The sequence below is a fragment of the Vanellus vanellus genome, assembly GCF_965231255.1.
Source record: "Vanellus vanellus genome assembly, chromosome: 8".
NCBI classification, from domain to species: domain Eukaryota; kingdom Metazoa; phylum Chordata; class Aves; order Charadriiformes; family Charadriidae; genus Vanellus; species Vanellus vanellus.
In genome coordinates, this window is record NC_138913.1 from 18587115 (window position 1) to 18606361 (window position 19247).

At 37.9% G+C, this 19247-nt stretch overlaps 1 protein-coding gene across 1 annotated transcript in view; it reads left to right on the plus strand.

The window, feature by feature from the left end:
* The window catches only part of TRIP12 (thyroid hormone receptor interactor 12), an 80962-nt gene that overhangs the window by 38877 nt on the left and 22838 nt on the right, over nt 1-19247 (plus strand). The window contains exons 5-20 of the mRNA XM_082486968.1: nt 7363-7468; nt 8726-8862; nt 9832-9915; nt 11293-11388; nt 12376-12524; nt 12857-12892; nt 12979-13074; nt 13501-13593; nt 13728-13889; nt 15562-15630; nt 15753-15918; nt 16635-16752; nt 16881-17037; nt 17347-17500; nt 17929-18157; nt 18895-19013. Coding sequence (XP_082343094.1) covers nt 7363-7468; nt 8726-8862; nt 9832-9915; nt 11293-11388; nt 12376-12524; nt 12857-12892; nt 12979-13074; nt 13501-13593; nt 13728-13889; nt 15562-15630; nt 15753-15918; nt 16635-16752; nt 16881-17037; nt 17347-17500; nt 17929-18157; nt 18895-19013 — 1971 coding nt within the window. The remainder of the gene's footprint in view (nt 1-7362; nt 7469-8725; nt 8863-9831; nt 9916-11292; nt 11389-12375; nt 12525-12856; nt 12893-12978; nt 13075-13500; nt 13594-13727; nt 13890-15561; nt 15631-15752; nt 15919-16634; nt 16753-16880; nt 17038-17346; nt 17501-17928; nt 18158-18894; nt 19014-19247) is intronic.

A 19247-nucleotide genomic window follows, 5' to 3' on the forward strand; every position in this document is an offset into this window, starting at 1 on the left:
CTGAGCTTTTAAGTAAAGCTGTGACTGAAACTATTTCCGGTTGAAACAAATGATTTAAGCACAGTTAGCGTTCTATAAATTTAAGTTGCTTCTTTGCCTTGCAAATCAATTTTAAAAATAAAATATATGCAACATAGTTGGATGTTGTGATGGGGACATATATGTTATAAAACTCCCTTGATCATATTCCTCCTGTCAGATGTTTTTTCTCATTTTCTTAAGCTTTCTATCCCAAAGTGGGAATATTAAATGCTGGAAAAAAGTAAGATATGTGGTTTCTTGTTTCAAGCCCACTTTCCTAGTTTTTCCTTGCTGTGAGAATCTCTGATGTTACTTTAAGAACAGTGATCTCTTAAACCTAGTGTACCTAGTGCCTGGGATGTTAGCCACTTTATCTTTTAAATTGTTCCTTCAAGATAGATTGTCTCTCTGCTGAATTTGAATACAAGTTACCATTCTTGGACATTGTCACTAAGAAATACAGGCTGTCTCCAAGCAGAGCACCTGCTTGCTAGTGTGCAGATATGCTTGTAGCTCTGTTGTCTTGAGCAAAATTTTCTTGAAATGTGTTATGCTGGCTATGTGTACTGTACAATTTACTTATAGCATGTATTCTCCAAAACTTGATTTAAGAAGTTGAATTCCTAAGCTTGTTTACTGTTGTTCCTTTACCTAGGCATGATCACAAGTAGTGTGTCCCAACTGGGGCATGTCTATAGCTAATACTAATGCAGGAAATATGTGAAACAAACAAGAGCAACTGGATATCTTCCTGTATAATCAAAATAGATGTAATTGACCTAATAGGCTTGTTTTGGATAACTTGCGTGACTGGAGTATTGATTCTGGAATGACCTAACCTAATTGAGGAAGAACAGCAATGGGGAAGGGGAGCGAGTTATTTTATAGCAAGGTTTTATCTACCTGCTCTATGGTTCAAGACTTACTGGAGGGTGAATTCCAAAGTAAAAACTCTGAATTTGCACATTGGAGTGAGGGGAAAGTGGGTAGGAATCGGGCAAGAATGGGACTGACCAACAAGCTATTAGCAAAGTCTGTCCTTGTTACAGGCAACTTTTTAGCAATGTAGAAAAGAAACAGGGAGGAGAAAGAATTTACCTCCAACAAGTGAACAATGAGAAGCTGAAGGCAGAGAGTAATTTATGTGACAAGTTACAAAACTTCAGCAAGGAGTGAGAAGTGGAAGGGTGGGATAGCACAATGTAAGGAGGAGCATGTGTCGAGTAGCTTGAAAAACAACATTGAGAATATGAGCCTAAACTGTCTCCACAAAAAATGTACTGAGAAAGCCTACAGGAGAGGCAGGGATGAACCTTTTAGCAGGGCCTGTTGTGATAGAACAAGGGGTAATGGCTTTAAACTAAAAGAGACTAGTTTTAGACTAGATATAAGGAAGAAATTTTTAACACTGAGGGTGGTGATACACTGGAACAGCTTGCCCAGAGAGGTGGCAAATGCCCCATTCATGGTCAGGTTGGACAGGGCTCTGAGCAACCCCATCTAATTGAAGATGTCCCTGCTCATTGCAGGGGGGTTGGGACCTTTAAAGGTTATCCAGTCCTTCCAACCCAAACTATTCTATAATTATTGATCAGAGTAAGTGATTATACCGAAGATCACTACGAGTAAGAACCCAACCTAGAAGAGAAGACAAGTGTTGAACTTGATGATGTTTTCAAATAGTCTCAGCCTTTCAAATATCATATTAGAGCTCTTTGAATCAACAGTAACTGTTGTTAGCTTAGCCTTTTTCTTAAAAAAACAAGAAAATAACTTGTCTGTCATACAGCTTCACTAACTTGAAAATATTGGGATAAACTTGAAGTATTTTCTTAAAATACACAGTTTGGATAATGCTGAGAAGTGTCAAGAAAATACTAAGGTAATAAACCTCCAGGGTAGGTTTTTAAGGAAGAATGGGTAAGTTAGAACTTGTTTTCTGTAGCAAGCTACTACCCTTAAGGGGTAAGGGAGCAGAAGTAAGTGATTTTTCACATAAATATCAACACCCCTAAAGCTTTCTAAAGCAGTAAGGCAAACGGTGATCTAGATTAAATTATTGAGGTGTACACCCCTCTGCCTGGAAACATGTCCTTACAAGTCATAGCAATCCTGCATAGAAAGTGAAGGCTAAAACTCAGTGGGCTTGTATAGGGGTATAACATGAAACAGATGTTTGAAGAAGTTTGAAATAGGGCTTAGAACTAGTGGGAGATAAGCAAAAAACAAACATGCAAATGTAACTGTAAGGAGCTGTGGAAACTTCAGGAGAAATTAGCAGGGGGAGTGGTTCTAGGAAGAAAAGTGGGAGGAGAGGGGAGATTATTCCGGCTAACATACAGTTGGTCATGTCTATATAAATGCAAGGCTGTTCGCTTCTGGGTATTACAGTTGAGGAAGTACAAGAAAAATTATTATTAGTTGTGGTCTTTGAAGGAAACACTGGAAGAGCTGAGCTGGCTTACTCTGCTGAAGAGAGGAATGAGGAGAGACGTGGTTGCCATCTTTGCAGAAGCTTTTCACATATTGGAGGGTAATACCCTGAGGTTTCTTACCCAGTCCTCACTGGATAATTAATAGATGTTAAATACAGCCAAGGTGACTTCCAGAGTCTTCAGCTACGCAGTAGTCTGTGTAACTGAGCAGTGACATCACTGAATAACGGCGACAGAATTTGTTGGAAGAATAAAAACAGCATAGACAAAAGTTTTTCGCCTCTATTTTTGTAGCTAAATATTTCTTTGTGGGGGTGGGAAGAGGCAAGTTTCTTGTTTTGCTCTCTTGCTTTGACTTTTTTCACAGCCCTTTCAAGACCTATATTTTGTGGGGGCTTTTTCAGTGTTGTGAATTGGGTCATCTCACTGATTATGTAACAACATAAAACTAAGCTTAATTATGTCTCCATTATTACGGAAATCTGTACTGCACTTTGCATAGTGTCTTGTGGCCCTTAAATAGGAAGAAGTGGCAATGATGGCTGGGAAGGTGCTGAGAGTAGGGTAACTTAGGGTAGCTGTCCCTGACTGAGAAGCCTCTTCATAATACTTCAAAATTTAGGGGGCTGGAGAGGTTATTGGGGTACCATGAAAGCCACATGAAGGTGAACATGGAGCCTGAATGGTGCATAACTGCTGGCTTCAAGGGATTTGGCAGCAGTGAGGGAGAAAAGAATCTGAAAATAGCTCTGAATTAGTTTAGCTGGGATTGTGGGTGACAGTGCTGTCTGTCATGGTTGTTAGCGCTGTAGAGTTGTGGACTTGGGACTGAGGAAATAAGATAACTAGTTTGGAGATGCCTGGGATAATTGCGGTGATGGGCTGTGTGAGGCTATAAGCAAGAGCTGGGGATGTCTGGGTTGGTACTGAGGGAGGGGAATAGCGGAGTATTAGAATGACGGGAGGTCCTCTTGCCTTCCCTTGCCACAGCTATTTTCACCCTATCTTTATTGCATGAGGAGGAGAGCGGTCCAACACATGAGCCAGTCTGAAGTCTAAACTTCCAGTCTGAACAAATAAATTTCTACTGATTATCTTCCTGAACTGCAAATAAAGAGCTTTCTAGGTTATGGACTGTGAAAGTTTGACTAACTTTGTTTTGGCTTGGGTAATACACTCAGACTTAAAATAAGTGAGTGCAGTACAGCTGCATTCAGAACTTTTGTTCATGCAACAAAAGTGACTTTAAAAAAAAAAAAAAAGCTGACCAGTAGACACACTCAAATGTGAAGATGTTCTTAAGACTTCTTTTCATTTGATTTCTGTTAAGCTGCGCTCTTTCAGGTTTAGCCTGTTTGGGTCTATTTTCCTTCGGAGTCATTAACATGAGTGTTTGGCATGCAAATAGGATGATGTCAGGGCATAAGCAGTGTATATTTGTCATAAGAAAACATATCCTTTGCTTTAATTCTGAAATTTACATCCAAAGTTTTTGCAGCAGTTGCTGAACCTAAGCTTAAACCCAATTTTCTTTTGGTTTATTGAAAGTCCATCACTGTTCCTAACTCTTACAAGCTCTCTGAAACACATCTCTAGATAGCTCTGTATATTACAGAAATAGTGCTGAATAACTTCTGGAGATTAATATGAAACCAATTCCCCTGAAAGCCCTTGCTGTCTGTCTGTGGTGGTATGACTGGTGCTTTCCTTCATCAGGCAGTCACAGGGCATCTCTAATTTGGTGTCTCTGAATGTGGTTGTGCCCTGTTTACCAGTGAAGGCTTGGGGCTGTTAGCCTCCTGCAGCTCCTTTAGATAGAAGACTAATACTCTGTCGGTAGGTCATGTTGGCAGTGTGTTAAGGGGGAGATAAAATTTTGAGGACAACGCGAGTGAAAGGAAGAAGGTTGAGTCCTACAATGATGAAATTAGCAGTCTTGAGCTTATGGTATTGGGAAGACTCAAAGGATTTGCAAAAGATGCAGGTGGTAAGATGGATTTAGGAAGCCTTCTTAAGCAGTGAACTTTAAGGACAGAGAGTGGCATTGAACATTGAAGGGAACAAGCTCTCAAAAGTCTTTCATTGCTCCTTTTTTAGCCTTTGAAATTAATAGTAGGAGGTGGAAGCTTATATGTGCACCTGGTAGATACATCAGAGGTAGAGAAATAAAGACTTGGGAAAAGAGAAACATGCAAAAAGATCTGACAAGTAGAACATTCTTCCTCAGCAGCAGGGAAAAAATGAGCCCAAACTCTTCTGGGTGCTCAGGCTGTGATGTATTCGGCAGCTCATCCACCAAGCAGTAACTGGGTAACTCCTTATGTTCTGTAAACCCCTGTTACTAATGTAATTCGGTTTAAAGAGATGGCTCAGCTAATTTAATGCCTCTTACAGAAAAGGACAACCCATTTCACAGCTTCATTGCCCTACTGCTTCATAGCGTCTGTGCTCATCTGACCCGTGTTAAGCAAGCTCAGCACACCAAACTGGCAGAATACAAGAAAGTGTGCATCAGGTGTGCACTTTGTGTGTCTTGGGATTGGTTTGGGGACAATAACACGTGAGTGAGTGTACCATACTGTTAAACTAAGCTAGCTCTGCTGTTTGGTGAAACCTTTGCCCTTAGTAGAAATCCTGTTTTGATTCAGGTTGACTCGATCTTACTTCACTTACAGTGGGTGTGTGGTGTCTCATTGATAGCCTATTACTAAGCTGATATGAAGTTACTTAATATTGAGGTCTGACTACTTGAAAATGAGTACCCACAGATTGGTAGTAAGTGGCATGCTGACATAAAGAATTAAAATGTATTTATATATTTTTCCAGTGAACTCTAACAGGGTGATTAACTTGTACTTTTGCTTTATATTTAGAAGAATATCTTACTTAGAATTTCACCATAATGTTATAGGTACTGAGTAGCCTACTTTTTCATATATGTAATATGAACTCAGAGTGGTAAATGCATTTTATCTGTGGAGTAATACAGTGTTATACCTAATGCCAGTTAAAGTGTGCATTTTCTAGTGTAAAATGTAATCAGCTATGAGGGGAGTTTTGTTGTATCTGTGAAGTTCTAGTACTTGAGAAGCTTAGGTAGCTGTGGCATGGGATCCTGCTATAACTGTTCCAAACTGGCTTTGTTTTCTGTATCACTTTCTAACACGCTGCTTTTCTTCCCCCTCTCTTTCCCCCTCCCTGTGAGTGTCTTACTGTATGTAAATAGGGTTGGAGTCATTGTGTATTTCTGTTGTAGAAACTTCAACTTAAATTTTTGGTTTGAAAGCATACATAGTAAAAATGCAGCTGCTTTTCTGAATATTTGAAAAAGTTACATATTGTTCTATATGTATAGACCGTCTGAAAATTGAAGTGGCTGGCCTGCTTCATTTCAGTGCTTGGTGGCTGTTAAATACAGAATCTTGTTGTTTTCTTAAGGTTGCCAAATTTCTTGAGTTAGTAAGCCAGGTGTGTGGTGACTACATGAGTATTGGGTTAATCTTCATCTGCACAGAACTTAACTGCACACAACATTGTCTTTCTGGGCCAAATATAGTATAGTGTTTGAAAGGGCAGACTATTGACCGGGTCAATAATAGCTTTTCAGAACACTTTCATTTTTCTGTTAACTGTGCAGCTTCTGACTGGATATTTATCGTTTCATACCTCAGTACCACAACTCAGCAGCCCTGGAATGTTTTAGGATTAAGGAAATAGACAGGAGGCAATTTGATAGGTACTGTACTCAAAAACACTGCACATTTAAATATGTTTTATTTTGGCTTTGTTGCCAGAAGAGGGAGCAGTGATCTAACTTTCTCATATTTTCAAAATTATTTACATCTGTTCTAGTAATAGTATGTCTAAATTGAATGTTATAGGGTTCTCTTATTTTATTTACTTATTATAGAGGCAGGGGGGACTGAAAGGTAAAACTGGGCCTGATAAGGATTTCTAATTTTTAACACTAATGATCATCCTTCTGGTTTGGAAGCAGTTATGGGATATTTCAGCTTGATAGTAAGCTTGCTGATCATCTAAGAATGTTGTGTTGCATGGGGTTTTTCATGTGTTTAAGATTTACCTGGTTCTGTGGTGGGATGTGTCATCAGAACAATGGCTTCATAACCCAGAGATCAGTTGGGCCAGTCTTCAACAGTGCACATACTTCTAAATTGAGAACTTGAGAACTCCTTTTTCAAAGCTGTGAAGATATGCTTGGTTATTTGCCTTAAGGAAGACCTTATGATAGGGATAGGGGTTGAAAGGATGTAGTTGAATAGGAACACAAATAATACATAAGAGATCTCAACACTGGCAGTGTTTGGCTCCTGGAAGGGAGCATGGTTTTGATTTAAGGCAGTTATTCTTAAGCCATACTAATATGAATAAAACTGACTATGATTGAGTTTGTTGCACAGATTTATTCAGAAGTGGGAGAAAACAAATGTAACCGCCACTGTCCTCCCCCCCAGATGTAATTTCTTTTTCTTTCTTTGTCTAAAGCTAAAGTTCTCTTCTTTCTTCTTTTAAGTGTTTTGAACATCAGCATGTGGGAATAATAAAACTGTATGTATTCCATAATGTGATATCTGTTTAGCATGAGAGACTAGCTTTTCTATAACTGTAGTGTGTAGGTTAGGAAAAGGTGTCTAGGTAACAACTTGGAGTTTAGTATTAATTAATTCAAAATAATGATGTAAAAAAAACCAAACATCTGAACCTTTTTTACTGGTATAGCAGTTCAGTGTAAGGTAAGTAAAAGGTGATTGATGCAGGCTTATTGTGGTTCTTGTGTAGAAGCTGTTCTATATGGAAGTTTCCAGTACATAGCAGTTTCATTTCTTTGTAGGACTGCTGTGTATTTAAAGACCGACTTACTCTCAGTTCTTTACATATTACATAGGTCTAAGAAAATCTACAAAGAAGCGTAGTGAATCACCACCTGCTGAGCTCCCCAGTTTGCGGCGGAGCACACGGCAAAAGACCACGGGCTCCTGTGCTAGCACCAGGTAAAACTTGAGATAATGAAACATAATTGCTGCAGTGTGTTGATATTCATGTCATTTTCATACATGAAGACTGGCCTTGTCTATATCTTACTTTGCTGTTGTAGGAGTAGCTGTAGCTTTTCAGGCATGCTGGGTTTCTCTGTACACCAGTGCCATGGATAGTGCATAGAATTTGTCATCATTAGACCTTCAATAAATCTCTCAGCTGTTTGGATGGAGGGAAAGAATCACCCGAAGTCAACGTCACAAATTTAAGTAATTAAGCTTAGGGAGGTGTTGTTCAAAAAGATACTAAACACAAAGAGAGAGAGTGCTAAACTACTGTCCATCATGAATACTGAAACAGATAACGAATTTGAAAAAATAAGACTTACATGGTACCTCACAGGAGTCTGTTTTAATAGTTTATGTTGTTAAGCTGACTCAGCTTGTCAGTAGCGGCATCTAAGTACTTAATATACTTTCTGATGCAGGGAAAAATTAGTACTGAATGAATAATTTTAAACAGCTGGTAGATTAAATGGGAGGGGAGGATAAATGTGTCCTGTGATACAAAAAAATTTTTGTAGTTGCATATATTCTGAAGTTAGACTTATGAAGCCTTAACAAGCTTTATTTTTTTTTCTTGTGCTTGAACTGCTAAATGTAGTTTAGGCATAACTTCTTTTCCATCTTCCATGCCATTAAAAAAAAAGTTTCTGAAGTCTGGTTCTGTTGTCAAGTGTGCATTTAAATTTGACTGTTTTCTTTGTAGGCATATATATTTGTAGTGGTGATGGCAATATTGTTTAAAAAAGCAAATTTAAAGAGGATTATGCCCTCAAACTTTTTCTGGCACTGAAAACAGAGTTGAACGTCAGAGTTCTCTTTGTGCTTTCAGTAGTTCAGAACTTCCATTAAAGGTAGTTACTCTGTCATTGAACTTCTCAAACATGTATGTGATTTGTAACCAATGGTCACTTTACTCTTGCTCATTTTAACTATTATCAGCAGTAGACTGCCTTCTCTTGAAAGATATAATGTAAGGACCTAGCTGTAATGCATTAGTATGAACAAATCACTGCCGTGGTGTGGGGCAAGGATGGTAAAGAAGAGTTGAGTAACTTTGTGAAGACTGATTCTTATGCGAATCTTTTAGTTTGCGCAGCTTTGTGGTAGTGATCTACATAAATGTTATGTGATTTTGAGTAGTCTCACATTAATAAATCTCTTGTCTTAGTTTTGTAAGGTCTGAAACTTTGTTTTTTGAATCTTTAGTCGTCGAGGCTCTGGCCTGGGCAAAAGAGGAGCAGCTGAAGCTCGCCGACAGGAGAAGATGGCTGATCCTGACAACAACCAGGATGGCGTTAACTCTTCAGCTGCACGTACAGATGAGGCTCCCCAGGGAGCTGCAGGTAAGAAGAAATTCCAACTGAAGCATTTTTAGTATAGCTGCTGATACATACTTCTCTGCATTTAAAAATAATTAAATGGTTTAAGTTCTGGGGAGTAATTATTCAAGCTGTTAAATAATTCTGGAAGGTTTTTGAGTGATTGGGGCACCTTTTCTTTTGAATCTGATCTCTTGGATATCTGATACGTGTTTCAGTTATGCTTTTCGTAGTGTCCAAGCTATGTCCAATAAAGTAGACTTTAATTTTCAGGCATCTACCTGACCCTGCCCCTTCAAAAAAAGTAACTTCAGCTGATGCTACATAAATTACTGTACTGCCAACTGAAGAGACACCAAACTCTTCAGAATAAAGAAGGCATGCATTTACCTGTAAAAGCTCTTTTGTAACTACTCATAAATATTCTACAGGCTTTCTGTTGAAATTGCAAGTGTGTCTCTACTGGAGAAACTTGTTTACAAGTTAAATACTCTTACTTGCACAGTCCTATTAAACGGTACTTAATTTTATCATCTGGTCCTTGTTCACTAACTAGGAGTTAGTTCAAAGAAGCTTTCCAGCAATTATGGTGTATTGTAGAAAATCTCAAGCGTTCTCTGCTTAAAGCTAGCTACCTCAATACAAAAAGTCAAAATTAACGGAAACTAAGTGCAATATAACACTTAATTAAGAAATGCATAAATTTACTAAGGATACAGCTAAATCTGTCTGAAAGGTAACTTGCTGATTTAGCTGTACTTTTTTTTCATTATCTTATGTTGATGTAGCCTCTCTTCAGTTTTTGGAAAGTATTAGACCTGTACACTGGTCTGTTTAAAATGACAATCATACAGAAATATAATGGTGCCAATGTTAAGTGCAGAGCACTCTTCTGATGGTGGACGCTTTCCTTGATGGTAGAATTGATGCAAATTTTGTAGCTTTAAAGGCACTGTAACTTGCATTAATCTTTTTTTTTATTTATTTATTTAGCTTCTAGTTCTGTTGCTGGGGCTGTAGGTATGACAACCTCTGGAGAAAGTGAGTCAGATGATTCTGAGATGGGAAGACTGCAAGGTATAAAAGCTGTTATTAGTTTACCATTCACTTTTCTGTTTGCAGCCTATGAATAGCCATACCTACCCAAATTCTGTATTATGCATAGCGGGAAGGCTGTATTTTGTTTCTCTGTGAATGTGTTGCTTTGCTTACAGTAGTTCTGAAGTACGGAGTTACAAGCCTTAATTCACTAAAGATGCAAGAACTTCGAAGTAATGTCTGGAGGGGGTGCCATAGTGTCTTTACTTATTTACTTGGTGTATAATACACTACTGTTGATGATTTTTCAGGAGGATGGTGGGGGGAGAGAATTGAGAACTCGGTCCTACTAAGTGTGTAAGCTCAAATATGAAAATAAATCTTTGCAAGAATGTTTTCAATTGACAGGCCAGGTTAGGCCTACTGTTACTCTGCCTGCTTCTGGATAACATTTTTTTTTGTGCTTGTCATTGATACGCATTTTGCTGTAAGATTTGACCACACAAAATCTAAATGTTCTTCAAATGCCTAATTTTGTGTTTGGGCTCAAGGATTCAGGTCTCAAAACCTGAGAGTACAGACAGGTATAAACTCAGTTTGCATGTCCTACGACTGTTTTAATGATTTTGCCACTACATTGCAAGGAGTTCTGAGATCATGATCTCCCTTGCAAATGACAAGTTTCGGTTAATCTGGGTATTTAATGTGGAAATGAGTGCTGTGTCACTACCAGTTCACTTACTTATAGTCCTCAGTAAGCACAAGTATGCATTAGGAAAATTGAGCTAAATTTGTTTTTTACTATTAATTGTTATTGTATTGATCAGCAGTAGTCACGGTTGCTACAATAAAAATCAGAATCACCCACTTAAGCCAGTTTAAGTAATACTACTGAAAAGTGTTTAAAACCAAAACCAAAAAAACCCTAATATCTAGCAGAGTTCTTCCCTTTCCAGCTCATCACCAAATAAAGCTGTGAACCTTTTTTCAGTGTCACTTCTTCAGATTAATAATGCTGCACAGTTCCTGAAACTGTGAAGATAAGGTTAACATATTTTATGTAGTTTGAGTTCAGATTTGAAATTACAGTCTGGTATATCTGCTGTGCTAGATATAGACTTATAACAATTGAGTAGACCAGATTTCTTCTGTGAAATACATAACTGGAAACTCAGTGGGTGACTTCTTAAAGGGTCTGAATGCTCTGATGTGTACTAAAATGAGTTATTTGTTCCCTAAAGTTCATCTTTTGATGTTTTTTAGAAATCGTGGTAGCTGCAGTCATCTAATCTTAACTCTTCTTTCTTTAAAGTATCAACATTTTAGTAGTCTTAAATTTTAGCATCGTGGAATTTAAGCTTTTAAAAATATATGCAGAAGCTTTGACAATGGCTGTTATCCTCTGTTTGCTTTTAGCTCTATTAGAGGCTAGGGGTCTTCCTCCTCACCTGTTTGGCCCTCTTGGTCCTCGGATGTCGCAGCTCTTCCACAGGACAATTGGAAGTGGAGCTAGTAAGCAAAGTTTGTCTAATTTGACTTAATTCTTTCCACTTCCAGACTAGTAGAATTCAGCCACTAGTAAATTCTAATATTTGTATTAGCTTCGTAGTTTAATATTTTACTTATTGGAGATTTGTATGTCATTGATAGTGCTAGATCACTGGTCAACAATATTAATTTGCTTGTCTTCCTGTAAGGAAGAGAAATTTGCTTTAACCATATTTCTTTTCTTTTCTTTTATGGAGCATCTTAATGTTCCCTTCTAGGTGGGGAAGGGAGGGTTCTTGCCTTTTCACCCCTTCCTTATCTTTTTCTTTTGCATGATGGGCTGCTTAACAAAGACGTCTCCAACCCCCTTGGGTTTTTTTTGCTAGGCTTAAACAAATGCTTAAGCTAGCTTTAAAACTATTAGTAGATGTCAGTTCTAAGATATGTTGTTTATAATTTCAAAAGTGTCATAGGTTTCAGACAGAAATAATTTCCTACAGACAATGTGTCAGTGAGAACATGGGTCCATAGTCTTGTTCCACCATGTCTGCATTATGCAGCTGGATAAGAAGCGTACCTTCTCGTTCAAGTCTGGCTTCCCAGGAGAGCCAAAGGCAGCCTGTTTCGTTGCTGCCAAGAAGAGGATGGAGTCTCATGGATGCTCCATGTGCTGTTGTTATCCATGGGGTGTGTTGAAAAGTCCTTTGCTTTAAAAAGGTGGAGTGGTGTGGGTTCTTGCACCTGCTCTAGGTTGGCGAGATGGCTATGGTGAGCAGTGTGGTGGACTCCCTGTGCTGACCAGTCTGCACTGGAAAGACAGCCAAGAGTGAGATTTTTGCCTCCCTTTCCTATCCCTCACTTTCTATGACAGGGAAAGGAAGTGAAACTACAAATACAGAGGAAAACAAACTATCTCTGGTCTTCTACTCTGGCAGAAGTATAGCATAACCGTTCCTTTGAACACTTATGTTTTCTAATATCTTCTTTCCTGATCTTTTTCTGGATATCTAGGTTCTAAAGCCCAACAGCTTTTACAAGGTCTCCAAGCCACTGATGAAAGTCAGCAACTACAGGCAGTGATTGAGATGTGCCAGCTGTTGGTCATGGGAAATGAAGAAACATTGGGAGGATTTCCAGTCAAGAGTGTTGTACCAGCTTTGGTAAAGATTAAATCTCATATTTCTATTGGACGATATAATACTTCACTCAATATCTTGCTTAAATTAAATATGTTATTTATATAATATTTTTAATTATACATATGTGCGTGTATGTGTAGCTATCTGTATATCTCGTTATTTGGTTGTGAGGGTGTATTTTGATAGTTGTATTAATTCTTTAATAGCTCAAGAATAGGTAGTGGCTCTTTCGAAACTTTTACCAAAATTCAAAGCCCTGAGTTAAAAGTTATGATACTGATTTATGCCCTTTTTATGTTGATATCTAGATACTTTTTACTAAACTAACAATACTTTTTTTTTTAAAAAAACAGATAACGCTGCTGCAGATGGAGCACAACTTTGACATTGTAAGTGATTTGTAACGTTTAAGAAATTTTTGAAATACAAAAATGTATGATCTGAACTTAAAAACAAATATCTATATATTTAATAGATGAACCATGCGTGTCGGGCCTTAACATATATGATGGAAGCACTTCCCAGATCATCTGCTGTAGTGGTAGATGCAATTCCTGTCTTCTTGGAAAAGGTAAAGTGAAATCAAGACAGTGTTAAACTAATCTGAGGGGATTTTATCTTCTGTTTTAACTTCAGGATGTACCATTAGGATAATGGCTTCTTTTCATAGCTTACAAGATATACATAATATGTGAGAAGCTTTTAAAAAAACAGTTTATTCTTTGTTCACACCCTTACTGAAAAGCACTGTCTGATTTATTGAGAACTTTTTGCCTGATTGATGTTGCAATGATACTGTGAAATTGCACGAACTGGTAAGTCTTGGAGTAACTGATATAGCTGATCTAGCCTTAAATTGGCTAGCTTGATTACAGCTAGCAGTACAGCTGCATTAGCATATGTGTCTTGGTACAGGCTAACTGTCCAAGTGTTAATGAAGATTATTTTTCCGAACTGGTTTAGAAATTGATCTGCAACCTTCCTTGTTTTCTTGTAGCTGCAAGTTATTCAATGCATTGATGTGGCAGAGCAGGCGCTTACAGCCCTGGAGATGTTATCACGCAGGCATAGTAAAGCCATTCTGCAGGCAGTAAGTAAAAATGAAAGCACTTTTACTTCTACCTGTTCTACAACTTGGTGATATTCTGTGAAGATGAAATAAGAGAACAAGTTTCTGATTTTACCTGTACTGAGAGTGAAAAACGTTTGTTTATTTTATTATAGGGTGGGTTGGCAGACTGTTTGCTGTATCTGGAATTCTTCAGTATAAATGCACAGAGGAATGCACTAGCTATTGCTGCCAACTGCTGCCAGAGTATAACACCTGATGAGTTTCACTTTGTGGCAGACTCTTTGCCACTGCTTACACAAAGGTTAACGCATCAGGTAAGAAGCTATTCTAAAATGGAAGGTTTTAATTTTGACCTGAAAGTAGTATAAAGTTGCCTCCAGATACCTAGTTCTCTACCGTGTATTATTTGCCTTTGCAATGTGATAATTGCCTTAAAGTTTCTATACTGTCAGTTGTGATATTCTAACATGCATACGGATCTACTATTTTTTTTGTAAACACCCTGTAAGGATTCATGACACCCCTACTAATTTCGTAAAATTAGATAAATAAGGTACTTTAACTTAGAGCATGAATAATAATGGGTTTGTAGTCCTTGTTGCCCATCAGTAAGAGGAAATCCAGTAGCATTACTGTTCTTTTTTCTTAACAAATAGGTTGCAAGGTTCCCTCCCACTTCAAACTCAGAAAAGCTTCAGTTTCAAATTTTGTGTTTTTTTTCTGATTTGACTTCTTTTGAGGGCTTATGGCTTTTTAAAAAGTTCCTACCCTTGCACAATAGTTTGAAGTGATGAATCCTGTCATGGGGCTCCTAAGATTTACTTATCCTGCAATGCTGCTATGTTCGTAAGTGAGCACTCACAATGACTACTGCACCAAAAGAGATTTGGACATACTGCTTGGTTGGCAGATCCCTGTTAGAAAGGTGAAAAGGGGAGAAATTAATTTGTTCCTTAACAAATGCAACTAAATGGAAGCTTCCAGGTAATGTTTTTGTGTATGCTTGTGCTATTCTTAATTTTGCTAATGTCTTCTTGCTGAGAGACTACTTGAATCTTTGAGGCAGCTTCACAGAAGTCAAATGTCAGCTTTAGATGGTGCTTTGGAAACAGGAAGCACCATTCTCAGCAGTAGTAGGGACAAGTACTGACTCCTCTGAAGAGAAGCTACAGCCCACAAAAGTAAGATTCCAAGAAATTTTGAAGTGGGATTTTCTGGCAAAAAAAAATAATCTTGAGTTAGTTCTTAAAAGAATAACCAAGGTTGGAAGGGACCTCTCAATTACTATTCCTAATCCCCTGCTTAAGCAAGGTCAAATAGAACAGGTTGCCAGGACCATGTCCAACTGATTTCTTTTATTTTATTATTATTTATTTATCTATTAAAAAAAAAAAAAAACACCTCTAGGAACGGAGACTTAGCCTCTCTGGGCAACCTCTTCCAGTGTTCAACCACCCTTACAGTAAAAGTGTTTTATTATGTTCAGATTAACTTTTTTGAGTGTTTCTATGAACTCTTAACTAGAGCTATTTTTAGTGCAGTCTTTCATATCTTGGTGTCTTTGGATTTGCTGTCTTGGCTGCACTGCATAATATAAAAATCAGGCTTCATATAGTCTGTAGAACACTACTAGCCTTCACTCTTGCTTATTATCTATATTTCCTGTTGTTCTGGCTTTGTAGCTCTTCCCTTTTGTTTCCTCCTTGTAGAACCCAAAAGTGATATTATAGACCCATTTATTCATCTTTAAAGGTCCCTAAAGGTATTTGTGTTGCAAATGTGAGGTGTTTCCCAGGGAATATGCCATATCAGGAGGTCAGTTTAGACTGTTACCAGTGAATTTAAAATTCAGAGCTGTAATATTCTGTAAAATGTGATTCAGCTGGCCTTTTTGGAGAAGTTTTATGAATGCATCAAAAGGACAGGATAATCTAATGCAGGTTAAAATATTTTAATTCAAAGAAATACTTAACTTTTTTATAATAGGACAAAAAGTCTGTTGAAAGCACTTGTCTCTGTTTTGCACGGCTAGTGGACAACTTCCAGCATGAGGAGGTAAGGGTGTGGGTTTTTGGGGGCATGGATTTTTGTTTCTTCCTTCCCTCCCTCAGTTTCTCCTAAGGGCTTACCTTTCAAAGTCAGACTAACGTTTTAAATTTTACTGTTCCCTCCTGAAGAACTTGCTCCAGCAGGTTGCTTCTAAGGACTTGTTAACAAATATCCAGCAACTCTTGGTAGTGACGCCTCCTATCCTGAGCTCAGGAATGTTCATCATGGTGGTGCGCATGTTTTCCTTAATGTGCTCCAATTGTCCTACACTTGCAGTCCAACTTATGAAGCAAAGTGAGTTTTTGCTCTTTCATTTTCTGGGGAACCTATTTAAGTTAATGCCTATGGTTGATGTGGAACTCTGTGCACTTCATTATACAAATACTGTGTTCTTTTATTTTTCTCTCTCTTGCTGAGCTTCCCCTGGGATACAAAGTTCAGTTAATCTTGTTGAAAGTTTTTTCCTGAGGGGTTTTTCTCCCCTTTCTGGTCTCTAGCTGTTGTAACTGGAGTGCTTGCCTAATTTTGAGTCTGTATTAGCTGCACAAGTTACTCTCATTTCAACACATTTAATAATTCTTTTCGTAGTCTTTACCAGGTGGGGGAAACGTGTGATTTAAGGGCTTGTTCTAATGGAAACCATTAAGAAAAGTAACTGCTGGGTAGCTGTCTTAGTTCTCACTTGTTTTCTTCTTTTCATCTCGTAAATTTTGACTTGTCACTTCAACTGCACTGTATGTTCCCCTGTTTTCTTCTGTGCCCTGTACATTGAGTGATATTTTCCCCCCAGGTGTCCCTTAAAGGAAAGACCAAAAAAAAAAACCAAAAAACCCACAAATCCCAGACCTGAGAACAAACATGTTTCTTGCAGTATTCAGAGATTGCTTTTTGTCTTACTGTGTACTACTGTCTGTTTGCTTAGGGCAGTGACTGTCTCTTCTGCGTAGTGTCTAACACAAAATGGAGTCCATATTCTGATACAGGCAATCTCATAAATAATAATTTTGTAGATATTGCAGAAACGCTTCACTTCCTCCTTTGTGGAGCCTCAAATGGGAGCTGTCAAGAACAAATTGACCTTGTTCCACGAAGTCCTCAAGAACTTTATGAGCTTACTTCTCTTATCTGGTAAGTTATGAAGCCCTAGGTTGGGTCTGGTAGGTACGTTAAAATCCGTAACTCTTCTAAACTGAAGGCAAACAGCTTAGACTTTATTCTGTACTTCTAGTAAAAGACTGTTTTAATGTTCTTTACAGTGAACTGATGCCTTGCCTGCCAAAAGAGGGAATCTTTGCTGTTGATACTATGCTAAAGAAAGGAAATGCACAAAATACAGATGGTGCGATATGGCAATGGCGAGATGACAGGGGCCTCTGGCATCCCTATAACAGGATTGATAGTCGAATAATAGAGGTAGTAGTTCCATTTGTGTGGTGATGCTTTTTAACTATGCGTGTGGTTATATATGCAATTGAGTGCTTTCTTTATGCTTTTGAAAATACCAGCCTTGTTCTTTCTGAGTAAGAAACACATGAGTTTCCTCAGACCTCTGTAATATTGCATTATTTTTGGCATTCAGTAATGGGTGAACTACTTGGTCACTGTTCTTATTTTATTTCTGTCAGTCATTGTTTTTTCTACCATGTTGCCCCTCTCATTATCTTTCATATAGCTTCCTATTTGTTAGGGATTTCTTAACTTTAAACTCTTCCTTGGTTTTAGGCAGCTCATCAGGTTGGTGAGGATGAGATAAGCCTGTCTACGCTTGGGCGTGTCTATACTATTGATTTTAACTCTATGCAGCAAATAAATGAGGATACTGGAACAGCACGTGCCATTCAGCGAAAACCAAACCCTTTAGCCAATACAAACACTAGTAAGTAAAGTTTAGGAGACAACCTGGTGTCTCTAGCTATGGCTAACTTATGATGAGTTATACAACAGTCTGCTACTTTGCTAATGTATTAAACTTGTGGTTTCTGTGGAACATCAAACTATTCTGACTTATGTGAATGAAGACAACTTTACAACAAAACTCAAACCGTTGAAATGCATTCTTTAACTTGTAAGCTCTTTTCCTGGGAACTGAAAATCCATTAAATTGGAAAAATGAAGAAAAAAGATTCAGCTCCTTGAAAGAGGAGGATTTGTACCTACATTCTTGCCGTCAGTTTGACTTCTGGTTCTTAAACTATACCTTTTTCAATTCAAGAGCTAAACTAATTCAGCTTTAAGAAAAGAAAGTAATCACCAGAGCAGAGATGCAAAGAACTATCCAGTGATTTGTTGCACAATTTCTCACAGGTGGACATTCAGAATTGAAGAAGGATGATGCTCGAGCGCAACTAATGAAAGAGGACCCAGAACTGGCAAAATCCTTTATCAAAACTTTGTTTGGTGTTCTTTATGAAGTATATAGTTCTTCAGCTGGACCTGCTGTTAGACACAAGTGCCTTAGAGCAATTCTTAGGATAATTTATTTTGCTGATGCTGAACTTCTGAAGGATGTGCTGAAAAACCATGCTGTTTCAAGGTGAGCTCGTTAACAGTTGTGAATGAAACTAACTTTGAGCTTACAACTCAAACTTGTGAATACTTTTTTGGAATCATCTTTTTTAGGGGAAAATTGTACTTTTAAATTCTTATGTATTTATTTTCCAAAAGCTGAGGCTGCCAGCTCTTCAGGAATTTTTTTCTTCTTAAATTTTACAGTAGGTGCCAACTCTAGGTGTTCTTATTTGAAACTTAGGTTACCTATATGGCTATGTGTACTAGTAATGTCCAATATTACCCGCTTCCTGGTTTTGTGGTTTCTAAAATTTGCCTATAAAATTTTCTGAGGGCAAGATGACTCTTGAAGTAATAGAATGTGAACAGCGAGACTTGTGGCATTCAACTGGTAAGGTCTAGTCATGAGACCTCTCCTACGTGATAATACCATAAAGTTAGGAATCTAGATAAAAGGATGCAATTAGAAAATAAACTGTCCAATTTTTCAAAGGCAGTATAAAGTTCCACAACACCATGTTCTTTAAAAGAAGAAAACTCTCTCATTTCCTTTATGTCACATGTTAACACTTGGTGAAAGTGATTTAGGTGGGAAGAGGACTTTTTCAGTACTTTTATTTATAGCTGTTACAAAAGCACAATGAAATGTCTTTGCTTTCAGTCTCCAGTACTGTGTATGCAAGATGAACTGGCTTGATCTTATGTTTTTTTAAAACAACAAAAATGAAAACAAACCTAATTCTAATAAACTGTCTGTTTTAGTCATATTGCCTCTATGCTGTCGAGTCAAGACCTTAAGATAGTAGTTGGAGCCCTGCAGATGGCAGAGATTTTAATGCAAAAGCTACCTGACATTTTTAGTGTTTACTTCAGAAGAGAAGGTAAATCTTGTTGGTTTTTTTTTTTTCTCTTCACCTCCTTATTTAGTATTTTAAAAGCATGTGTGTGGAGAATCCATATCCTTTACCCCTCACTCCATCCCCTCCAAGCTGTAAAAAGTTAATATTGTTCTTGAATAATAAAGGCAAATCCATGCAAGCCTATCATCATGAGACTGTGAAGGAGCTGACTAAGACTCTGCAGAAGACAAGTTTGTTTTTTTCTGAATCCAAAAC